We start from the raw sequence: 23384 nt of genomic DNA, 5'->3' as shown, positions 1-23384 counted from the left end.
AATCCTTCTGATTTATCAGTAACACAAAAGAGCTTTCTATCAGCTGTATTACACAGGTGATTATGGATACATTCTTACAATTATAATATTGCCATTCCTTATTAAATTACTAGCTAACTAGTAAATAACTGGTTTATTTACTTACTAAAGTCAATTTTAACTAATATTTGGTGCCCAGTGTTTTGGACCCTGACAGTACAATCGGGACGTGTTCAAAAGGGTCTCAATGAAATCAGTGTTCAAGTGACTCAACGCAGCTGAGGTTTACGACACCCGTGCATGAAACCTACGTTAGTGTTATCACTTCGAAACAGAGGCAGACAGGTCTTTACATGCAGCACACATTCATAGCAAAGATGAAAAACATTAGACTTCAAAAAGCCTCCAACCTCCCTCACACACAAACCATCCTAACAACCTCAGGCAGCTTTCATCCATTCAGAACAATCTGTGTGAAAAAAAATCTGCACATATTACCAAACTAATATCAAATGTTCTTTTATATGTCATATTAATTGGTATTTTCTCTGGTTTTCAACATCCTTAAAATGACAAATTTACTTGTGCAAACAAAATTGCATTAGATAAACTTGTTTTCAGAGAATATCTTATATGCAAATTATATAGCAAATTAAGCATTTAAGCATTACTATAGCAATTTTGAGAGGATTATGCCTAAAATAAGACAGAAAAATTCATTAATTGGGTAAGAAAAGTAAACTTCATAATATCTTAACAGCTAATAAAATTTTTTTTGCTTCTCTTTACATACATTTTTACCTACAATAATACCTAAGAACATCTGCATCAAATATAGTGCAGTGTTTGATGGTCTAACGGCAAGATATTTATGCATAGAATTACATTTCAGTCAAACAGATGTGATTTTAATGCAACTGTCTGCCAGAATGTCAGTTAAACAATGACAGTTGTGGTATTTGGGTGAGATGCGAATCGGACAAATGCCAATGTTGTCTGACTCTAATGATATAATCACAGTTTATCTCAGCAATGCAGTTCTTGATCTCAAGCTTAATTAATTCAAGCAGTCAATCAAGAAAACTAATCAATCAAAGCTGGAAGCTACAAATATCTTTGTATTCTGAACGGTTTGGTTTCTGAAAGTCTGGAAACCATTGGTTGAGAAGGAAGGATTACAAGACTTCAAATTTTTGAGTTATATAACAATAATTTATTATTCTTTTTTTCCTCATGTAGCACACCTAGAACACATAGACCTGGCTACAAAGTTGTTTTACACATCAAAAAGAAACTAAAAACATGACAGCAAGATTACTCAAGGTGTCTCTTCACAACCTGTGGTAGAAAAATGAGCCTCTATTCAAGGCACAATGAGAGTGGTAGAAACTTCATGTTTAGCGCTTGACTGAGATACAGACTGGGTCATTTGGCATTATAAAGATGGAATAAGATAACTTATTAGACTCAAAAATATAAATAATGTTCATACAGAACAGTACAAAAATCGTACGTATTGTATACAATACCATTAAAATGGTAACATCGTGCGGTATGTCAAACGACTCTTGTAAACCCCATTAAATTGCAATGAAGACCTTTACCCATGAAGATCTTGATAAGAATCGTTACAGATATTTACATTTCAGATTTAAAAGATGTAATGGCAGCAAAAGCCGATATTCAAGTACTGTATTTTATATCGCATGAAAACTTGCCATTTATAAAATACAAATGCAAATGCATGGAAAGAAACACTACATTAAACCACAATGTAGTGTGTAAAATCCTATTAAAACCGTCTTTTATACATTCTAGTACAAAAACACAGCGAGGTCTGTGACGGTAGTGTCAACGTGTCAGTATATCAAAAGAGTTTTTGAACATTAACATTTCTTGAAGTCTTGAGTTTAGTTGAGTTTTCACAAAGTATTACTCAGTTTCACAAAACATGAAAAATATCTGCATCTTCACCTTTATAAAATGGCCACTTGGAATGAGGCAAGCACATAAACCAAGACCACCTGTGGCCATGCTTTTCACTAAACTGTGGTGACTGACAGGAAGGCGTTGTGAACTTTGGTGCCCTCGGGTGCTCGTGCTCCATGGCTCATGAGCTCTTGAATGGTCATCCAGTTGTCAAGGATCTTCTTGTTTCGTTTCTTCAGCATCTTCTTATGGCTGAGCTCCAGGATGCTGACCTCTCCACTTGCCGTCCCCATGGTCTCCCTGAGGCACTCAAGCCGGCTCCTCTGCATGAATTCCCTCCTGCGCCTCTGTTCCCTGGCCCGTGCTAGCTGCTGCTTGCGTTCTTCTTTACTCCAGTACCGGCCCATCTTCAACTCGCTGACTGCGTCGTCATCTGTAGTCATCCCACCGCTGCGTTCCTCCCGGATCCGTAAGGCTCGTTCGCGCAGGATACGGTCCCGTGCGGCCCGACGTGCCACATACCTGGTTCCGTCTGCTCGTACTTTGACCTTCCATTCAAGTCGGCCAGGTGGCGAGGGTCCAGGCCGTCCACGGAGGCTGAGGAGGCTAAGCTGGCTCTGGGAGCACTCCAGAGAGGAAGAGGAATGTTGTTGTAGGAGCTGTAGGTAACTCTGGTAGTGTCGTGTGCTGGGAGGCTGGGTTGTTGTGGTGTTGCTGTGGTAGGGTGATTGGTAGTGCCAAGCGGTTGCAACCCTATTCCGGTTTCTTTCTTTCTCACAGCGCTCATCATCAGCTGGAAGCGCTGGGTCTGATTCCGAAGGGTTGCTGGGGCTTTGCTCCAAGCTGCTGGAGAAGGCCTGACTGGGTCCTTGTGAACCAGGACTGGTGATGGGGGTCTGTAAGGGTGGTGTGGAGCTGGTGTACATATGGGCACGACTGCAAGTAGGGCTACTTTGGCTGGGTAAAGACAAGATGGGACTATTGTAGGGACTCTGCAAGTGTTGGGTACTCCGAAGGTTCCTCTGATTGGTCAGGTGGACTCGACGCTGTAGAGAGTGATCTGGTGAACCTTCTGTTCCCAGGGGAGTCGAGCGGGAACTTTCAGCTGTATTGTAGGCACTAGAGCTGTCTTTATCTCTGAGCTTTTCACTTTGTAGTCTCTCAGGATGCTCGTTGATATCCGCAAGCTTGCCACGATGCAGTCGACTTTCCTTATCCGTTCGAGGCGAGTCGTGCTTGCTCCTGCGCAGCTGGTGGGCTTGCATGATGCTCTGGCACTCACGTTCAATGCTGCGCAGCTCTTCGTTGAGCATGTGCAGCTCCCGTGCCACTCTGCTTCCACCCTGCTCCGTCAGGCTGCACTCAATAGTACTGCTTCGCCTGTAGACCAACCCGCATTCTCCACTATTACGGATCTGGCACTTGAGCTCCAGGAGTTGCTGGAAATGGTCACACTCCACTCCATTCTCGCTCAACTTGCCCTCCTCTTGACCCTTCTCCTGCCTGGTCAATCTTACGGTGTCCATAGGAACCAAATGCGAGTCCGCTTCCCACCTGTCCCAAAGTTGTTTTTGAGTCCATGTTTGGGGATGAGAGATCAATTCATGTTCAGAGCTCTCCTCAAAGCTGCATTTCACGCCACTGTCCTTCTCCAGAATGGTAGAGGAACATGTTGCTGTATCTGTACTTGCTGAGGCATCCTCATGTCTTTTAGACTGCAAAACAAGACACAATCCCTTAATGCCTTAATGGCATAACATCAAGACTTGGTGCTAAGGAACTTTTGCCGAATATGGTCACACTTACCCGCTTTACACAACCAGCTGTTTGAAGAATTCCCTCCTTTTTCTGTTCTTCTAAAATCTCCATCTTCAGCTCCTCTAGGAAATCTTGATGGTCTTCATCAAGCCAGCTTCCATCCATCTAAAAGAGAAGATCCCAATAGGGTTCACAACTTCTGGGCCAACCAAGGGGTCAAGGATTGGCATATCATGCGATAGTAGATGGCATAACTCCAAAAAGCATCTTTTTCAAAAATAGGTGTGTATTCTGCTGGAATACATATTTTTTACATGCTTTGGTAGATATTTTACCATTTATACTGTCTTTTAGGAGGGCTTTTAAAGCATTAAATGGACATTGTATTTGAGCTTTTTGCTGCCATTTACATCAAAGCCAAGTATAGTCACTTGTGAAGGGTTTGGGATCCCTGTTGAAAAAAACAACAACAGCATATGCTGGTTAGGTATGTTTTGAAGCATGGCATCTGGTTTGAGCTGGTTTAAGCTGGTCCTTAGTTGGTCATGAGCTGGTTTAAGATGGTCCTGATCTTAGGACCAGCACATGACCAGCTTAAACCAGCTCATAACCAGCTTAAACCAGTTCAAACCAGCTGTCATGCATCAAAACATACCTAACCAGCTTATGCTGTTGTTTTTTTTTCAACAGGGATTAAACAATCTGAATTTTACTGACATAATTTTCATGTGGCTCTAGTCTCAGGTGATTAGCTCACAAAAATTTTTTAATTAAAAATCCACACAAACAGAACTGTGGTACTTAATGTGGGCTAAGATTGGCTACCAGTCTCACCTGTCCATCAGGTCTGGTGACGAGTAAAACTATGGATCTGGAAGTTTCATTTGAGAGGAGAGCGACAGCCTCTTCCCTGTTCTGCACGTCATGACCATTTATCTGGAAGAAACATGGACACAGAGAGACAATTACATACACACAAAGATAATGACAGAGTGTCAGGATTTTCATACCGGAAGCACACTTCATCAGTGACAGAAGTGGAGCAAAATTGCATTTCCTCACCCACCCCAAAACTAGGCCCCCCTTCTGAGATAACAACCTCCAGTCAATTATGCATTTACTGGAGGAGAGACTTTGCATCGATTACTAAGACTGCCGACTGGGCTGCAGGAGCCACAGCATTTATAAAAAGCTGTTGTGGCGGTACACGCCCAGACACGCAATTAAGCAGCCTTTGACGGGTGCCGTTCATCTTTTCTTCTATAGAGTAATGGCACTGTCAAAAGAAGATAATAGGGGTGGAGAGAGTGAGACAGACGTGCACTGAACCACTGTATTCATCTCCCTCACGGTTACATCCACAGATGCCTAGTGTCTTTTATATCTCGCTCTCTCTTTATCTTCCTTTGCTCATAAATTCTCCAAACCTTTAACCCTACTGTCACTGCTGAATGTCACACCAACTTGGTCTACATTCTGCAAAAGCAGAGCCATTTAAAACTGATATTTAAGTGCAATTTATCATGGTTTTCCAGTTTATTTCCTATAGTAGCTTACTATTTTTTTCTTTTTCAAGATTTGTACAGACACACACATGCAAAGCACTATACAGACTATGTATAGTCACTGTAAATTATATTTTCTTTATTTCATTTTAAATACATTTAATAAACAATTACTGTTTTATTTTGATATATATTAATTTATATTAATTCTACACCACCTTTTTAGATTTTTAAGATAGATAGATAGATGTCTATCAACATTTTGGGCCCATTCTAGCTACCAAATAAATAATCAAAATCATCATTTGGATTAATAGGATGATGGATAATCATCTTTGGAAGATTAGGTTGTGAATGAGCGTGAGTAAATGTGTGTAAAAAATGAAATTTTTCCCACCTGTAAAATTCTGTCTCCCTCTCTGATGCGTCCATCCCTCGCAGCTATGCTGTTGAGCTCGACCTATCAACAACACAACAAACATGGCATCAATATGTAAATGGTCATAATTCATCTCAACACACCAGCAATAATTCCAGGACTTATCACAAAAAGAATTCATTATTGTAATAGATTCATTTGAATATCTGTTCTAAAATGAGAAAAATAAATTTCTTTCAGACTATTTACAAAAGAAGGCAATATAATGCCCCCATATAATATATAATGATGGGAAGTGAATACTGCAAGGAATATATAAAGGATGTGGGAATATTTTTCTTGCTTCCCCCCCAAAAGTAATACATATTTATATATTCAGCATGCTAATTAAAACAACCATATTCTTTATAAGAATTTATATAAGAATCTATGCTGGGTTACTTTTCTTCTTCTGAAATGAAGGTCTCACACATCAGAGACATGCTGATAGAGGCATTATTTCAGTCCATTGATGAGCATCATACGAATAAATGCATTTTTAATGACTAATATTTGCATAACATACTCGCCCCCCCCCCAGCAGACATGTATTAATAGAACATTTTTGTAGGCTGTTTATGATACATTTTCTAGAAATGATACAAAAAGGAGAAGCAGTTCCCCTTGTTTGATGTCAGGTGCTCCACATTTACATATCTCTGAGCGAGAAATGGTGTAAGAACAAGCAATATCTGTACAATAAGCTAGAATTCTCTCTGTCGATATGCAGTCCCTGTTTTCAGCCTCTGTTTTCCTTTAGTGTGTCAAGTAGGTGAGAGATAAAAAAGTGCCATTTTACACTCCACGGGAGACAGGAGGGGAGCCATTGCTTGCTAATTAAAATCAGCAATTAAAACACTGGAAAAGAACTGTCTGTATGCAGAATAATTTTCCAAACTTGACTTGCTCTCTTCATGCTTGGCTCAGTCCTGGTAGACTTTCGTCTGCCATTTGAACTTTGGGAAACAGGAACATTTTCCATATTAAACACTTTTAATTTCAGTGAAGGAATACAGTGATGTGGAACAATGAGAATGGATCAAACTGAGCTTTTATCTTTTAATTACTTTTCAGAAAATTTAAATTGCTGTTAAAAAGGGTTTGGCCCGATTAATTTGATTGCCTGCATCAAATTTGATGCTCAGTGCCACATCTTACAGGTGAGAACAACGTGTGCTAATGAATTAAACACAGATCACCAAATTACCAGTCTTCATTCTAAACGCATTATTCAGTTCATTTTCAGTAGATCTTTGTCTGTAAATTGAACTGCTGCATTAAAAACTACAAAATAGAGTCTGAAAGTATAAAAAAATGTCAACTTTTTTCCTTTTTTAACAGTGTCTGTAAAAGGCGATGATTAACCTTTAGAAAATGTTAACTTGGACAGCATGAACTATTTTATTGTCCATGCATAACCAGTTTTACATCAAAATAAAATAAAATAAAATAAAATAAAATAAAATAAAATAATATTAGGTCCAAATGATGACCACAATTTTACAATTACAAAAAAAATTTCCACTACCCACCTGACCAACAAAAATGCCTGTATCTTCCTCATCATCAGTGCGGTAACAGAGAGTAAGACCCAGCTTCTCCTGGCTGTTCATTCGACAGAGTTCAATCTCCTGTAACACATAAACATCCAGATATATTAAAATACATGAGTCATCCATACATCTCATTTATTCCATTCAAACCGAACATAACCCTTTCCTTTGTATTTCAAGGGCAAGAAAGAGGAACAGACATCCGGTATAAACAGAAACATTAGCAACTATGAGCTCAGCTGTACTCAAAGCTCAGACAATTACCTTTGTGCTCATTTTCAAGGCATTTATTTTCTTATGAAAGCAACTAGTAAGAAAATACTGCAGCTCAGTACATTTCACTTTAGTTTGGTTGATTAAAAAGCTTCTAAGCTTCTAAACTCAACAACCGATTGCATTGTTTTAGAGTGCTAAAGTAATCTTAAATGTTTGGCTTTACATAAGGATGAAAAGGATGACCAGTAACGGTTTCTTCGCCTACAAAGAAGATCAAACGTGTCCTACAAAAAGATGTGCCCCCGTGAAATATGATATAATCAAGCAGGCAGAGGGGTTATATGTCAAGACTGAAGCCTGGCGCAAGTGACAGGACTGCATCTGAGAGACATTCATCTGTCAAAGGAGAGCAGTTAGCCACATCTCGACATCCCACGAACACCAGCCTCGGTTCAGTCAAGCAGAACGGCTCATTTATCGGTCGACGGTCCTGACCTTGCACTAGCGTCATACATCAACACCTCCACCCTCCACATTAACCAGATTTACCACCTCGACTATATGAGGTTTTCCTTTTTCTTTCAACATACACCGAACTGTCAAGTGTCCTTATTTGGCAAATAATTTCTAAAAATGAGACCCCAACATGTTCACGGCCACATCTGAGGTGTGATAAAAATAGGCTAACTCTCGTATTTCAGCTGAATCTGGGTTACTGTCAGTCCGCACAATGGATGCAATTCATCACCAGCAGCTTTAATGCGGCTTCATATTGATCTGCTCGAGAAGCTCAGCGATACTTCATATTTTCTGCAAGTCTATTGTTCAGACCACATGCTCATCAAAAAGGATCAACCGACCCGCCGAGCAAAGTAATCCACACAATCTCCCTTAAACTAGTGCAGCCAGAGATGGAACTGGCAAATCGCTGTGATAATTTTACAGATCATAGTATTAATCCAGGATATGTGCCATATTCAGAGAGCTAAAGTGGTTCTGTCAGACTTTCCTCTTGGCCTGGATGTGATCGTGATGATGAAAGAGGCTCATCCAGGCATGAAGACTAATGCAGGACCAATGGAGGACAGTTATTACTGCGTATAAATCCTGCATATAGCTACTTATGCACTATGCAGTTTTGATAAACAGATCCAAGAATGAAAATATGCCACTAATTTGCTAATAGAAAAACTATTACCGTACATGAAAACAGAAAAAGATCCCAAAATCTCACTCTTTTGATGAAACATCTGTTGACAAGCTGTTTATGCACCTACAAACAATTATTACAAATAATGATTCATTAACACACACGCATTTGTTTTTCCAAAATGAGAATGAGACCCAGTAGGAAAGAACATTAATGTCACTAAAATAAAACTAATTACACCTCAGTGGAATCTAATCTGCCCCCCTGTTAATTAGTCAAAGGAATAATGGCATCGTTTGAGGGTTCTCCATCTGTAACATGCTACTTTGAAACATTAATAGTGAAGGAAAATGCCTTTTGAAACTCTTATTTTTGAAGTTTTTTTTTTTTTTTTTTTTTACAATTAAATGAACCCAGTACATCCATCTTTCTGTTAACATTTAATTCAGATAATTTTATTGAAATGGTTCATAAATATGTAAATAATAATTGTATGTAAATAATAATACTATAAAATAGATAAGGAAGTATTCATGTTTATGTATGTTTATGTATTCTTTCTGGATAAAAAAAACTGCTAACTGAATATTGTAAATTATGTGAAGCATGCAATAAAAAATAGCTGTATTTATTGAAATAACTAATTAAAATGCCTTTTGAAACTCCTGTTTTTGAGGTTTTTACAATTAAATGAACCCAGTACCTCCTTTGACTATAAAACTCTCTCTGTTAACAATGAATTCAGATTTATTAATTAATTTATTTATTTTACTTTATTTATTCATTCATTCATGTATTACTAAAATAATACAAAATAGACAAGGAAGTATTCATGTTTATGGATGTTTATGTATTCCTTTTCTATTAAAAAAACTGCAGACTGTGAAGAATGCAATAAAAATAGCTGCATTTATAAAAATAACTAATTAAAGTTAAAAATCATTTAAAATGTGAATCAATTTGTTCAAACTGTCACTAAAACTAAAAGTGTTCTCTTTTTTTTTTGCATGTTATCAACTTGCATTGACTGATGTATATTGTACTGATTTATTCAATCACTCCATCAGAGTCCCATGCATTTGAGGCACATGTAAAGTCAGGTGTAAATAGTTGGGATGACTGTTTATTATCGGGTCACCAGATGGCTGTTTACACCAGGTGTATACATTATTATTCAAATGATTTCAGAAAGCATTTTACTTACCTCACACTCGAATTCAACTGCCCTGTCCACCTCTGCCTGAGTGCTGGCCACATATTCCGGACAATCAAAATATTCATGCTCCATAGTCTGAATGGAATGACAACTAGAGAAAATTAACATTGCCTAATTAAAATACTACTACCACAAAATAATAATAACTAACACTAGCTTGCTCTTTTTCTATTCTATCTGTTTTCTTTTTATTTATTATATGATAAACAAAAAAAAAACCTTGCTACATGTACTGCATTAGGATAACTGAGACTTGCCACGGCACTTGCATATCATTGCTCTTTTGTTGATTTTGATTGTTTCCATTGTCCTCATTTGTAAGTCGTTTTGGTTAAAAACATCTGCTAAATGATTAAATGTAATAATAATAATAATAATAATAATAATGTTATTGTAACTAAAAATATATATTTTATGATAATGACAAATACACAGTACAATAAACAGTATGAGGATTAAATCTAAATCCAAATGTAATTAAGAGTTCTGTCAGCATATGTATGTACCTGTCCGACAGCAGGAAGGGGCAGATGTCTGGCACAGGTGGAGTGGTGGGTCTCATCTTAGCCAGAGCCATGATGTGCTCAAAGGTGATGTCCGTCTGAGTGCACACATCCACCACACACACTTCCTGTAGACTGCTCTGGTTCCGGGCCGAGGGCCCCCGCCTCAACACCTGCACCACGATGGGATCCTTCCGCATGGCCTCCACCGCTCCCTCATGTGCAGATTTGGAAAATTCACGCCCATTCACCTAATAACAAGAGGAAAAAATAAATATCAATAGAATTTAAACTACACAGACACACACACAAAGTAGCATAAAGCATTACATATGTCATAATATTATTTGTTTTAATTCAACTAACACTATTCATTATTTTTTATTAATTACTATATAATTATTTTATTATTTTAAAAGGCATATATGTTTATAATAATGATTTCAAGAAACTGTAAGCATGCTTGTGTAGCTCTGATATATAGATTTCATAAGAGACCAAACAGTGTGCGTAATCACAGTGACATCTGACACCTGTCAAAGCCGCCCCATCAGAATTCACTCACCCACGTCAGCAGGTTCACTGCCAGACCAATTAAATCAGCTTGTTATAAGCTCGGAGTACTCAGCCTTTCAACCATTTATTTTTGAAAGAATCATACCCGAGGGAGCACACAAACCCCTTTACCTTTTTTGCTGTAGGTTTGTGAAATAACTGACAGGTCAATCCCCTTCATGCCGCTGCTGAAACTATTTTTATGATTAGTCTTCAAAGTGTAAACTTATTTTACGGGTCGCGAAACACACAGAAACCCAACAAAAATCAATGAAAATGGAATGTAATGCATTGCGATGCGATGCGATGTGATGCGATGCGATAAAATAAAATAAAAAGTATTTCAAGTCAAAGAATCCCATTGAGTGTATTTATAATGCACGATGATTCATGCATATTGTGGATTTCAATATACAGGTGAATTTATTAGCTAATGCTGAAAAAACTAGGTCACATTGTCGACAGTGAGACTTCAAGGCTGGAGCTCCTTTACACATGATTTATTCTAGGCTGAGCAGTTTACCTTCAGCTATGTGGTTCCTGTGAGGCAGAACTGGAAGCCAGCCTAATTATACAGGACTTCCTTAAAGGGGTCATATGACTGCATTTGTGATCGGAGAAATGACAAACAACAAGTGCTACTCTACACTGCCCAAAAAATTTGCGTTTGAATCGTCAGTGGCAAATTCTTTATAAATAGCACCAAGAGCTTGTAACACTCCAAAGAGAAAGGAAAAATTGAAATCGCATCATATGACCCCTTTAAGATTTCGTACACTCATTTCACATTTCTTGCGAATGCCAACAACAAAGAGTGGCCTTTAGATCCTTTTCAACTATTTTCTTTTGTTTTGGGGGAGCGCTTAGCATTTGGCGCCTCAGGCTGTCAGGTACAACTGCTATTGAACGACCTCAACATTCGACACATGACAGGGGCCTTTGCTCCCAGACATTCATCAAGTCATGCTAGCATCCTGCAACGTTCCTTACAGGTAGACTGAAGAGCAAGGGATCATCGGGCTAGTTGCGTCTCACCAGATGGGCCCATTAATCCAGCGATAACTAGGGAACAGTCAAAATATGCACACAGAGATGGAGACTCTCTACCTGCTGAGTCTCGTCTTCAGAGCCGGGGTCATCAGTGCATCTAACTCGACAGATGCGATCCACAGCGCTGAGAATGAGGCTTGTGTCTGGTTGAAGCTAGTTAAATGTATTTAGACACAACACAAGCTAAAGGTCTGGTGAAGAAATAAAGGAAAACAAAACCTTACACCCACAAAAAATATGGCAGCATGATGGTTAAGGCAAGATGGAACAAACAGGAATAACGCAATTGCTTCACTTTTAGGATGCAGTGACTGGTATCAAGCATATGGCTGTACATTTGTGGAGAGATATTGTGGATATCGGCCAATGGATATTTCCATGCATACATGTTTATTTCCTTTATTTTTACAGTTGGATTACATTTTACCACCATGTATAACGATCAGTTAATTTGTTAACAAAGTTAATTGTTAAAAACGTTTATTTTTTAATTGTTAAATAATGTAATAATGCAATTAAAGATGTTATCAAAATAAGTATAATAGTAATAAATAAATGTAATAATACATTTAATATTAAATACATAAAATATAATACAATAAATACTAAAAATGCAAAACATTTTTACATTTAGATGACTATTTGAAATAACACTATTAAAGATTATATTAACATAAATATAACAGTAATAAATATATGTAACAAGGCATTTAAAATAAAAATACATATTATACAATACTTAATAAAATGCAAAACATTTTTACATTTAGATGACCTTTAAGAACATCCAACTTTAATAATTTAATAACATTATTAAAGATTATTTCATTGTAAATATAACAGTAATAAATATTTGCAATAATACATTTAAAATAAAAATGTATAAAATATTATGTAATAAGAAATAAAAAACAAAAAACTTAATTGTTGTTAATTTTTTTCATTTGTTAATTGAATAGTTAAAAACTGATATCAAATGATGATATCAAAGTAAATATAATAGTAATAAACATATGTAACAATACATGTAATACATTAATAATAAAAAATAATAATTCACATATAAAATATAATACAATAAAAATATCAAAATACATATCAATTTTTACTGCTGTAATTGTGAAATAAATAAATAAATAAACAAAGCCAAACATGTATGTATGCATGTACATATTTTTTTATTTTATTTAATTTTATTATTTTACACAAAATAATACAGATTTTTAATATTTGCCATAACATGACAATAATTATTGGCTTATTGGTCGTGGTTAAAAATGATGCACCTGTATAATCAATAACTGAGGCATTCAACTATCTGAATTGAATAACTGGACTTTTAACATAAATGAAACTGAATATAAGCATGCCATGGGCGGTTTTCAAGGCTGGCTACTTGTTTTATGCCCGTAACATTTGTTACTTCCTATGAAAGTGGTTTTAAATCAGTCATAGTCAATGAATAGCCACTGGAGGAGAAACAGCCCATTGATTTCTATAGATTTAGATCATGTCTAAAAGATCAGTGGGTGAAGTTCATGTTGGTTAACGTTGATCCACAGCGAAATGAATTTAAAGGTCATTAACGTCAATGAAACTTGCCGCCGCACACCAACAAAGCTTCACCAACCCACCTCCACATTCCACCTCAAAACATGACTCCAAAAAGGTCAGGTGCCACCTGGGTTTGATAACAAGGTCTGAAACGGGAATGTACCGCAGTCACCTCAGACACGTCATATTGATTTCAGAAGTACAATACCAGCTCTGCCTCAAGAGGACCATGCAGTACATCTGAATGCTGAAGAGGAGAGCAGAATCACCGCTAACATAGATGGAGGAGAGAACAATGTGTGTGTGTGTGTGTGTGTTGTCGGAGCTGTCATATTTGGGTCAGTTCTTGTCAGGTGACATATATCTACAGGCTTGTTTATTTTCTCCAAGCTGAATGATTTTGCACAGGTGAGATAAGCACAAAGAAGTGATAAGACTGCATGTGTGTGTGTGTGTGTGTGTGTGTTTAAACACATGTGGCATGTGAGATAAGAATTGGATGGGAACCTCTTGGCCAGGCGACCAAACAGCAGAAAATGCAACAGCTACAGGCAGATGCACAAACAAATAACATTACGTCAACCCAAAAAGTGCCAGCGGCTGTTGAGAGAACTGACAAAGGAGCAAAACATCGATGAAAGACGCCAGACTATAGTCTTTTATATGGCACACTTGTAAGGGAGTCACTCTTTGAGTTTCTCTGCACTGTGAATCTAAAAGGAATAAAGGCATGAGAGCATAACATAGTGAAATCCCACCTGGGAAGTGTCAAACAATCAGAAAATATTCTTCAGGGTATTATGTGTGAGCAAAAACACAATATCTGACACATGGTCCCATTCACAACACCGAAAGCATCTTATCTTCATACTGAGACCCAGTCACCCGTTTATTCACTGCAGGAGCTCAATGGCAACGGCACATGGAAGTCTAATCGAAAAAGAAAGACTTTCTTACTTATAATTTCTATCAAAAGCCTAAATTTAGCATATTGCTTTAGTGCTCAGACTCTTTCTCTGCGCAGCTGCAGGAGTCTATGAAATGCCCGTCGACAAGCATCGTCTCGCTGTGGAAGAAAAACCACATAGATTCTGTCACACAGTCTGTTATTATTCTAATTCATTTTCTTCATTAGATTTACTCAGAGACTGATAACTAACTCGCCATGTCGTTAACTATTCAGATATTCAAAAAGAGACTATTAACTATTTGCATATGCTATTTTCCATGTAGTCTCTGTGCTGATTAATCAACGTGGCAAGAAATTAATGAGAGGCAATTAGTCCCCTAACGAAACGCATGGCTGAGTGAGAGATGAGGAGAAAAAAAAGTGCAAGGACTTTCTGTATAAGTGAAATTTGGTGCAAATTACTGTCAATGTGTGGCAACAAAAATGGGGTTTTGGTCTCATTATAAGTAGAATCCAAGCATACTAAACAGATTGCAAACAAACAAGCAAACTGAGCAGATTAGTCATGATAATAACTTGGGGTAATTAATTAAAATCAGACTCTACGGCATATCCACCATTATGAACTTGGTGTGAAAATTATCAGTTTGACAAACTTTAAACTAAACAGCAACATTTGTAAAATTAATATATTTAATATTTGATAATATTGAAAATTTTTTAAACATCATTTAAATAACAAATACAGTATTTAAAATAAATATTATTTATATAACAAATACAGTATTTACAAAATGCTAAAATAACTTTATCCATCCAATGACAGTGTTATTTTAGTATTATTTATATACTATTCTTGCTTTTATATTTTGCTTTTTTTGTTTTCATTTTAATTTTAGTTTATGTTTTAATAATTTAATAAATTTTTTATTTATTTATTTATTTTTCTAAAGATTACTAATTAATTGGATTCATTTTTATTTCAGTTATAGTTTTACTAATATTTATATACTATTATTGTTTTTATATTTAGCTTTTTTATATCTAAGTTCAAGTTTTAATAATTTTGTTATGTGCCTGTTTTATTGTTTTCTAATGATTCCTATTTAATTGGATTCATTTCTATTTCAGTTTTAGTTTTACTAATTTTAGTACTTGCCAAGGCAACATTTCTACTATTCATTTAAGTTTCACATCTAATATTTACATTATATTTCAATTACCAAAAATGTTTCTTAACAGTTTTATAATAGCTTTATTAGTTTTATAACTGACGGTAGGTGAGGAGAGTTTTCAGGGAAACCTGTTTGAAAACAATTATTTTTGCAACTCCGTTTGGTGTGGCTATTACAACCAAATGCTATTACAAATTTCATCTTAATTATTCTAAACCTAATTAAACTATAGAAATAAGATGCAACACCTAGGAAGGTGTAAGCATCTGCAAGTACAGGCCTTCCCCCACCTTTTCCTTTTTTAACACGCATAGCACATACACAGTATTCCCACATACGTTTCTGTGATTACACAGTATCACCATAGAGATTCAATTAACTCCACTGCCATTGCTTATGCGTGTGCTTTTGCGTTAAATTAAAATTCCTCTTTAGGGACAAAGAATTACTCCTCAAAGAGTTTTTCGGCGGCAATATGCCACTGACTTATTCTGTGGGAATCAGGCGCTGGGAGTTTGACTACACAACATAACGCTGACAGAGTTCACCCTGCAGGCAAATCTCTACCTTTCACAACATAATTAAATTCTCCATTAGCACCAACCTCGGTTTGATCCTCCGAGCAGTATAAATGCCTCTCATTCTTCTCTATTTTCAGGTACAAAAATAAATAATGCATTTGAAATAACAGGCACATATATCATGTCTAACTAATGAGTGCTTCAGCAGGACCCAGCCATGGATGATATGGGTTATGACAAACTGCGTCAACAAAACATTTATTTAGTCTCAGTGTCTCACTACAATAACTCGACACAAGCACTCTCAATATGTACAATCATACCGCATGCTGTCATAGAGTACATCATGTGTACTGAATCTAGACGTAGGGAATTGTTTTTCCATTATAGTCTACAGGAGTGTGAATAAATGAAATATTCTCAGAATGCGAACTGGTTTTTGACAGGGCTGTCTCTCTCTTTGACCACGTCGCCTGCCCTATTTCCAGGCCTTAAACCTAACATGTTACAACATGTAGGGACTTGTTGCTCTTCCTGGTTACTGATGGATTTCATCAGGGTTGCTGTGGCAGTAGAAATTGCAAAAGAAACTAGATGAGTAAAGTTCGTAAACAAACTTTGAAGTTGGCTTGAAAAAGCCTTGTCTGAAAGTTTGAAGCAGTTGTAAATGCTTGAAGTTTGAATGTTTAGATAGATTAGATGGACATTGATAGTACGCTGCTAATATAATTTAGTACATAGCATGATTAGCATGTTGTTAATATGTTTTAGCATGATTAACATGTTGCTAACATGATTAACATATTGCTAGCATGATTAGCAAGTTAGCATAATTGGCATGTTGTTAGCATTATTAGCAAGTTACTAGCATTTCTAGTTTCACTGTCATGTTTCTAGCATGTTTTAACATGATTAGCAAGTTACTAGAATGTTGCTAACATGTTTCTAGTATCACTAGTATGCTGCTAACATTTTTTAACATGATTAGCATGTTACTAGCATGTTTCTAGCATGATTAGCATGTTACTAGTATGTTGCTAGCATTATTAACAAGTTACTAGCATGTCGCTAACATGTTTCTTGCATGATTAGCATGTTTCTAACATGAAACATCTAACATTAGCAAGTTGTCAGCATGTTTCCAGCATGATTACCATGTTACTAGTATGTTGCTAGCATGATTAACAAGTTACTAGCATGTCGCTAACATGTTTCTTGCATGATTAGCATGTTTCTAACATGAAACATCTAACATTAGCAAGTTGTTAACATGTTTCTAGCATGATTAGCATGTTGTTAGCATGATTAGCAAGTTACTAGCATGTCGCTAACATGTTTCTTGCATGATTAGCATGTTTCTAACATGAAACATCTAACATTAGCATGTCGCTAACATGTTTATAGCATGATTAGCATGTTACTAGCATGTTGCTACCATGATTAGCATGTCACTAGCATGTTAAGCTTAAATAGCAGATCAGTACATTGGATTTTTCAAGCCAACTTAATGACTTCAAATAGGTTTCCCAAACCCTTCCCCCATCTGCAATTGGTCGAAAAAACAGATAGCCCCGCCCCCAGACTCACACCATTGGTGGAGCCAATCACGGTGTCCGAAATCTACTATATAATATGTGAAAACAGTACGCCAAAAGACTAGCACGTCTGAATTCATAGTATTCAAAACCAAAAGGCAAAAACATATTTTTTTGACAGTTGCGAAGCAAGTTCAAATTCAAATGTAGTACCTACTAGACAGTATGCGATTTTGGATGCACAAAATGTTTCTGTGTTGAGCTAGTCAGAAAGTAAAAAAAAAAACAAGCAATTGCTAGCAAACTACTCTTACTATCTTTACCATATCTTTTTATGGCAAAAATTATAGTCTGCAGTTCCAAATTCAGCAAATGTTTTGAAAGAACACTGAAAAATTACACACATCTACCAACCTTCAAAACCACTGATCCTTACTGAAGCAAAAAATGGACCAAGGCCTGAATTTAGCTATTGGTTTTGCTGTGCAGTTGAGTTCACTTCAAGGTTCACCAATAAATGTCATGGCGAAAATGCTGTGGAACAAGCCGACATTAATCATAACCATCACCACAACAGAACAAGGCTATGCAATACAACAATAAAAGGAGGGAAGACCAAAGGTTCAGAGCTAAACCTGCCTTTTTTGTACATGCTGACTCTCACTTGACCTAATGTTGAAAACTACTGATTGTTCCTGAAGGGCAATGAACCTGGTGTCTCAGCCTTAAAATGCCTGAGGAATCAGTCAAGCGAGCCGAGGAGAGTTATGGGTACTGCAGTCAGGCTGAGCGAGAGAGAGAGCAGGAGAGACAGATCTGAGGGTGACTTGTGGTTTCAGTGGGTATGCTTTATTATTTCAGCTGATTTCACTGGTAGGAGTGTCCCACAATGCCTCACTAATGACTTTAATGAAGGACTCTTCTCTAGAGAGACACCAGCTCTATTCCAAAGCCTAGTGAGCTGCCTTTTAAGGCAGTCATAGAATCTCATAAGTGACTGATTTGGAATGCTCTACATACTGTAGGTAGCAAGTCCATGTGCCACACAAATCAACTTCCATTTGATATCAATACAGTTTGATGTTACCATGTTACATGAGTTTTCCACGTTACATTCCTCAAATAAGCATACAAATACTGAATAATAAATTCTCTTTTTTATTTCATTTCAGTATTAACATTAAAAAAACTATTTAATTCTAAATTGTGACATTCTGTACCAACGGATTTGTTTTAACTTCTCAGAACAATGCATTCTGTGATTGTGTTCTGGATTCAAACAATTCCACTCAAGAATTTGGATCTATTTACATATATATTTATTTATATATTAAAAAAATAAAATATATTTATTTTTTATTAATATTTAAAAACATAAAAGCAAGGCACAATATAAAACATTTTAGATAAAAAAAATATGAATAAAAAATATATGAAAGTTGTGTTGAAATTAATTGAAATGAATGAATGAATGAATATTTTAATAATAATAAAATAAAAATAAATAATAATAATAAAATGTATGATAATTTTATATTTAAATATAGAAATATGTAATAATTATAAATAAATAAATGGATAAATAAATAACACAGAGCAGGGCACAATATAAAACATGTTTTTTAAATGAATGAATGAATGAATGAATGAATGAATGAATGAAAACTAAAAATGTTACATAGACCGAATGGAACAAAGGAAAACAGATGGATCTAGTGTTCTAGTAAAGAGTCTAATGTACTGGCTTATCTTCCACTGTGAACTTCATTCAAGTGTCTCACTTTCAGACTGACTCTAATAGATGCACTGTAGTGTGTCCGGTGCCAGGGGCTTATTGTCTGCTACTTCCTCCTACACACATTACACACAGATTAACCTTACATCTGCCATCATTACAGGCAGGAACACCACAAACAATAGCCATATACTGTACATAGACAAACACACACACACACACACCCACACACTATGTACCAAGCAATATTTCTAAATCAAATCAAGGGAGGGATACAGTAACTGCTTTATAATCCAATATATCAGAGTTCAAGAGGCGGTCAGAGCCTTGTACCAGTGACTTTCAGTCATTCTGACAACGGATAAAGTTCATTTCTGAGTTCTAAACGTAATATGCTAATAACCTGAGTGAGTCCTAGTTGTCAGCATTGTCAAAGTACAAATCAAACTCCTGTTGATGTACTTTTCCATCATTTCCAAGGCATGAAAAGTGGTGTTGCACACTTGCCAATCCAAACACATTTCTAGACAAAAACATACTAATCAAAGACCACATTATTGTGTGCAAATCTTTTGTCCTGCATCCCACGTTTGCAGATCCAAAGCCTGATGAATGCATCTGGCAGTTGCGCGTGGGCTGGCACGGGTCAGTCATGCTCTGCGTGTAACTAATTCACCACTACAGGTGTGGCACATGGCACGTCCAAAACCGACATCTGCTCCCCATCAAACCTGAAGCCCAATATTAAGATTAATCAAATAAACAGGCGCACAAACACAGCATTTAATATGCAAACCTGCACCTTCTGAGTAAAACCATGTACATTGTGCAATAGTTCAATGTGTGAACGACAGATTTAAATCAAATTATAACAACCCTTTAATATGCTACCAGCCGTGAGATTTTTTTTCTCTCCCTGAATGTGTGCGTAATTCCCGGCTCTTTCTGTTACATGCCAATTAGCATTATTCCTCATGTGTGCAGTCGGATTCCGCTAGGAAGATTCACACCTGAACAGTCTTCAAGAGCACGTCAGATGTGTGTGAACGGACATCCAAACACACGCTTGCTTAAAGATCGTCTCTGACTCAAACAGGCCCATAATGCATGCCACGCTGGCTTGTTTCGCAGTGCAATTTAGCTCCATTCAGCCTGTCGGCAGTCAGTCAACGCCTGCTTTTACAGTTGCTCAACGGATGACTTCAAGTATGAATTGGGCAAAATTGGCTAATCAGACATAGACATGGAAGAATTTGAGTGAGCAGATAAAAAGACAGAACGTTTAGGACAGAACAAGGATAGGGGAGACACTTGAGACTCCATTCATTTAATATTTATCAATGTAAATGTATTCAATTATTGTGTAAAATACACATAAAAAAGAAACAAAACATTTTATTCAATCAATCAATCAATCAATCAATCAATCAATCAATCAAGCAATCAAGCAATCAATCAAATAAATGCTGGATAGTCACAAATTCTTACCAGTCAGTATTTCTCTATGTAGATTTATTTAATTAAAATTAATAATATAATATAATATAATATAATATAATATAATATAATATATAAATGTTGGATATTCACACTTTTGACTCCAGTCAATATTTCTAAATGTAGATTTATTTTTGTCAATTTATTAGATTTATTCTAAGTAAGTTTACAAAACAAATAAATAAATAAATAAAAATTAAATTAATATTTTTACAGTATAACATTTATACAGTTCAAACAATGATTCTAATTTAAGAGAGCTTTGAAGTAGATGCTTGAAACCAACATACAAAACCACTTGCTTGCATAAACACATGCGTACTTGAACTTCTAACCTACAACTTCCCTATGTGGCAACTAGCCCTAGTCTCTTCTATATGCTTTAATAGGCCAATGCTGTATATGAAAGCAAAAAATAGGACACAAAACTGGAATTTCCTAGAAAGAATCTGCTCTAAGACTTGAACCTTACTGATGTTTCAGAGAGCAGATCTGGTTACAGAGTGGAGACTCAACGGTGTGCCCCACAGATGGGCCGCTTGATACTTAATACGCAAACGGACTGCGCAGGAGACCTCAGAGAGCTGCTAATGACTTTTCAAGCACACTAGAAACCCAACTCAAGTTTGATAGTCACAGGATTGAATGAACATACAGAACCCTTCCAAGACATACAAGTTTGGACTCAATGAGCGAAAAAGCCTGAGTGACAAGTAATGACAAGGGAATGAGATCTACAGGCTTCAATATGACATTTACGCAATTACAGACCAGTTATCAGTGCAACAAATTACAACCAAATATAGATATGAATGACTGGGTGTTTCTTCAACCATGGACAACTTCTGGCTCTGTGGATTTTTCGAAAATAAACTCTTCAAACACACTTCTCATACTCTCCCTAGTTTGAAATTATAATTCTTTTGTCATTTTTTCTGAAGGTACACTACAACTGATGCACACAGTAAAAATAAACTTCGTTTTAGATGAAATGCATTGGTTCTGATTATTTCACTACTCATTTAGATAAACTGTTTTTAAAGGGGTCATAAGATGCGATTTCAATTTTTCCTTTCTCTTTGGAGTGTTACAAGCTCTTGGTGCATAATCGCTGCGGCCTGACAGGGCATCATCACAATATGGCAAGGGGCGTAACATTTTCGTCACGCGCTTGATGTATTCGGCCAATCATAACGCACTGGATAGCTGGCCAATCAGAGCATACCTCGCTTTTCAGACCAATGAGGTTTGTAAAAATCGACGCGTTTCAGAAAGGCGGGGCATAGAGGAGAAACAATAATGTACAGTATGTGGAAAATAATGTGTTTTTTTAACCTTAAACCGCATAAACACATTTCATTACACCAAATACACAAAATAATGTTCATTTTAGCAGCATCATATGACCCCTTTAAAACAACACATATAAAACAGTAATAATATTTTATGGATTCTCACATTTAAGTTTCTGGCACAAGAGTACAGCAATAAAATCTACACATAAAAGGTATTTTAAAAAGCAGCAAAAATTAATTTTCAAGTTTAACATGAAAAAAAGTCAAAATCTCAACCCTTCAGAAATGCATGATTGTTGTTAAAGGAACCTGACTACAAGTTTAACACATTTACAAGGAATGTTTGAGTAATATCATCTTATCATTGCTGTTGAATTAAGGATGTCACAGTGTGCTGGTGTCAGACTCAGAGGAAATGACCCGGGCCAGTTTGTGTCTCACACTGACAGACTGTCACTCACACAGGGGGCCGAGGACAGCCAAGAGGAACAGACAGGAGCAGTGACCTCCCTGTGTGTGTGTGTGATGAAAGGTGAAATGCATCCAATCCTGTCTGCTATTGCCAGATGTAAGAAAGCATATCTGCAAAGACACAAGGTCTCTCTCCATATTTTAATTCCATATAACAGTCCATTCTAACAGTGTGAACTGTGAAGTTATACTGAAATTAGTCTCTGATAAACACTGCAATTTCATCCTTCCATAATTCCTCAGCCTTCTGCTCTCTGTTTTCTCTCAGAAAACGTCTCACCTTTGCAAGAACAAAAGAACAGACAGAAAGTGAGGTGGGGGAGGGGTATCATCCACGTTTTGTGTGGCGTACAGACACAAGAAGCCACTGAGATCTATTCCTGTGCCTTAACCTTGCACACACAGACGCTTTATTATTTGATCCGCATAACAATCTTACTGTGCTACTGGGCTGAACTGCAGTGCTCACAGATTGTTTTAATATTGCTGATACATCACACATAACCCATAAATTATCTGAATTTGTCTGAAGAGCTCTCGAACTGTAATTCTCCGCAATACACTAGCAGCTGCACAATGCACACATTATTTCCTCCCTGGGTCCTTGGACAGATGGGATATTAGGAATTGTCATCTAGACGTATGTACCTGCTAATTGTGTGTTAATTACAAATGGATCAATCCACAATCCTCCAGTGCACCATAAACCTGCTATATAGACCCAATCAATATAGAACAAATCAACGAAAACAACCTAATTTAAAGTCAATGCGAATTGCAATTTGAAACCACTTTTAATAGCTTGATGTATTTTAGATTGAAAAATGATATTCTGTGTAAAAAAAAAAAAAAAAAAAAA

General features: G+C 36.6%; 1 protein-coding gene across 1 annotated transcript in view; it reads right to left on the bottom strand.

Annotated features, from left to right (window-relative positions):
- Window positions 1–1815: 1815 nt before the first annotated feature.
- LOC107725536 (PDZ domain-containing RING finger protein 4-like) overlaps window positions 1816–23384 on the bottom strand; it is a 26513-nt gene continuing 4944 nt past the window's right edge. The window contains exons 2-8 of the mRNA XM_016534812.1: window positions 10231–10478; window positions 9713–9815; window positions 7122–7220; window positions 5569–5631; window positions 4501–4602; window positions 3715–3831; window positions 1816–3623 (exon numbers count right to left, since the gene is read on the bottom strand). Coding sequence (XP_016390298.1) covers window positions 2022–3623; window positions 3715–3831; window positions 4501–4602; window positions 5569–5631; window positions 7122–7220; window positions 9713–9815; window positions 10231–10478 — 2334 coding nt within the window. The 3' untranslated portion in view covers window positions 1816–2021. The remainder of the gene's footprint in view (window positions 3624–3714; window positions 3832–4500; window positions 4603–5568; window positions 5632–7121; window positions 7221–9712; window positions 9816–10230; window positions 10479–23384) is intronic.

This window comes from Sinocyclocheilus rhinocerous, unplaced genomic scaffold, assembly GCF_001515625.1.
Source record: "Sinocyclocheilus rhinocerous isolate Xijiao unplaced genomic scaffold, SAMN03320098_v1.1 scaffold153, whole genome shotgun sequence".
Classification (NCBI taxonomy): domain Eukaryota; kingdom Metazoa; phylum Chordata; class Actinopteri; order Cypriniformes; family Cyprinidae; genus Sinocyclocheilus; species Sinocyclocheilus rhinocerous.
This window is presented reverse-complemented; position numbering and strand designations above follow the sequence as displayed.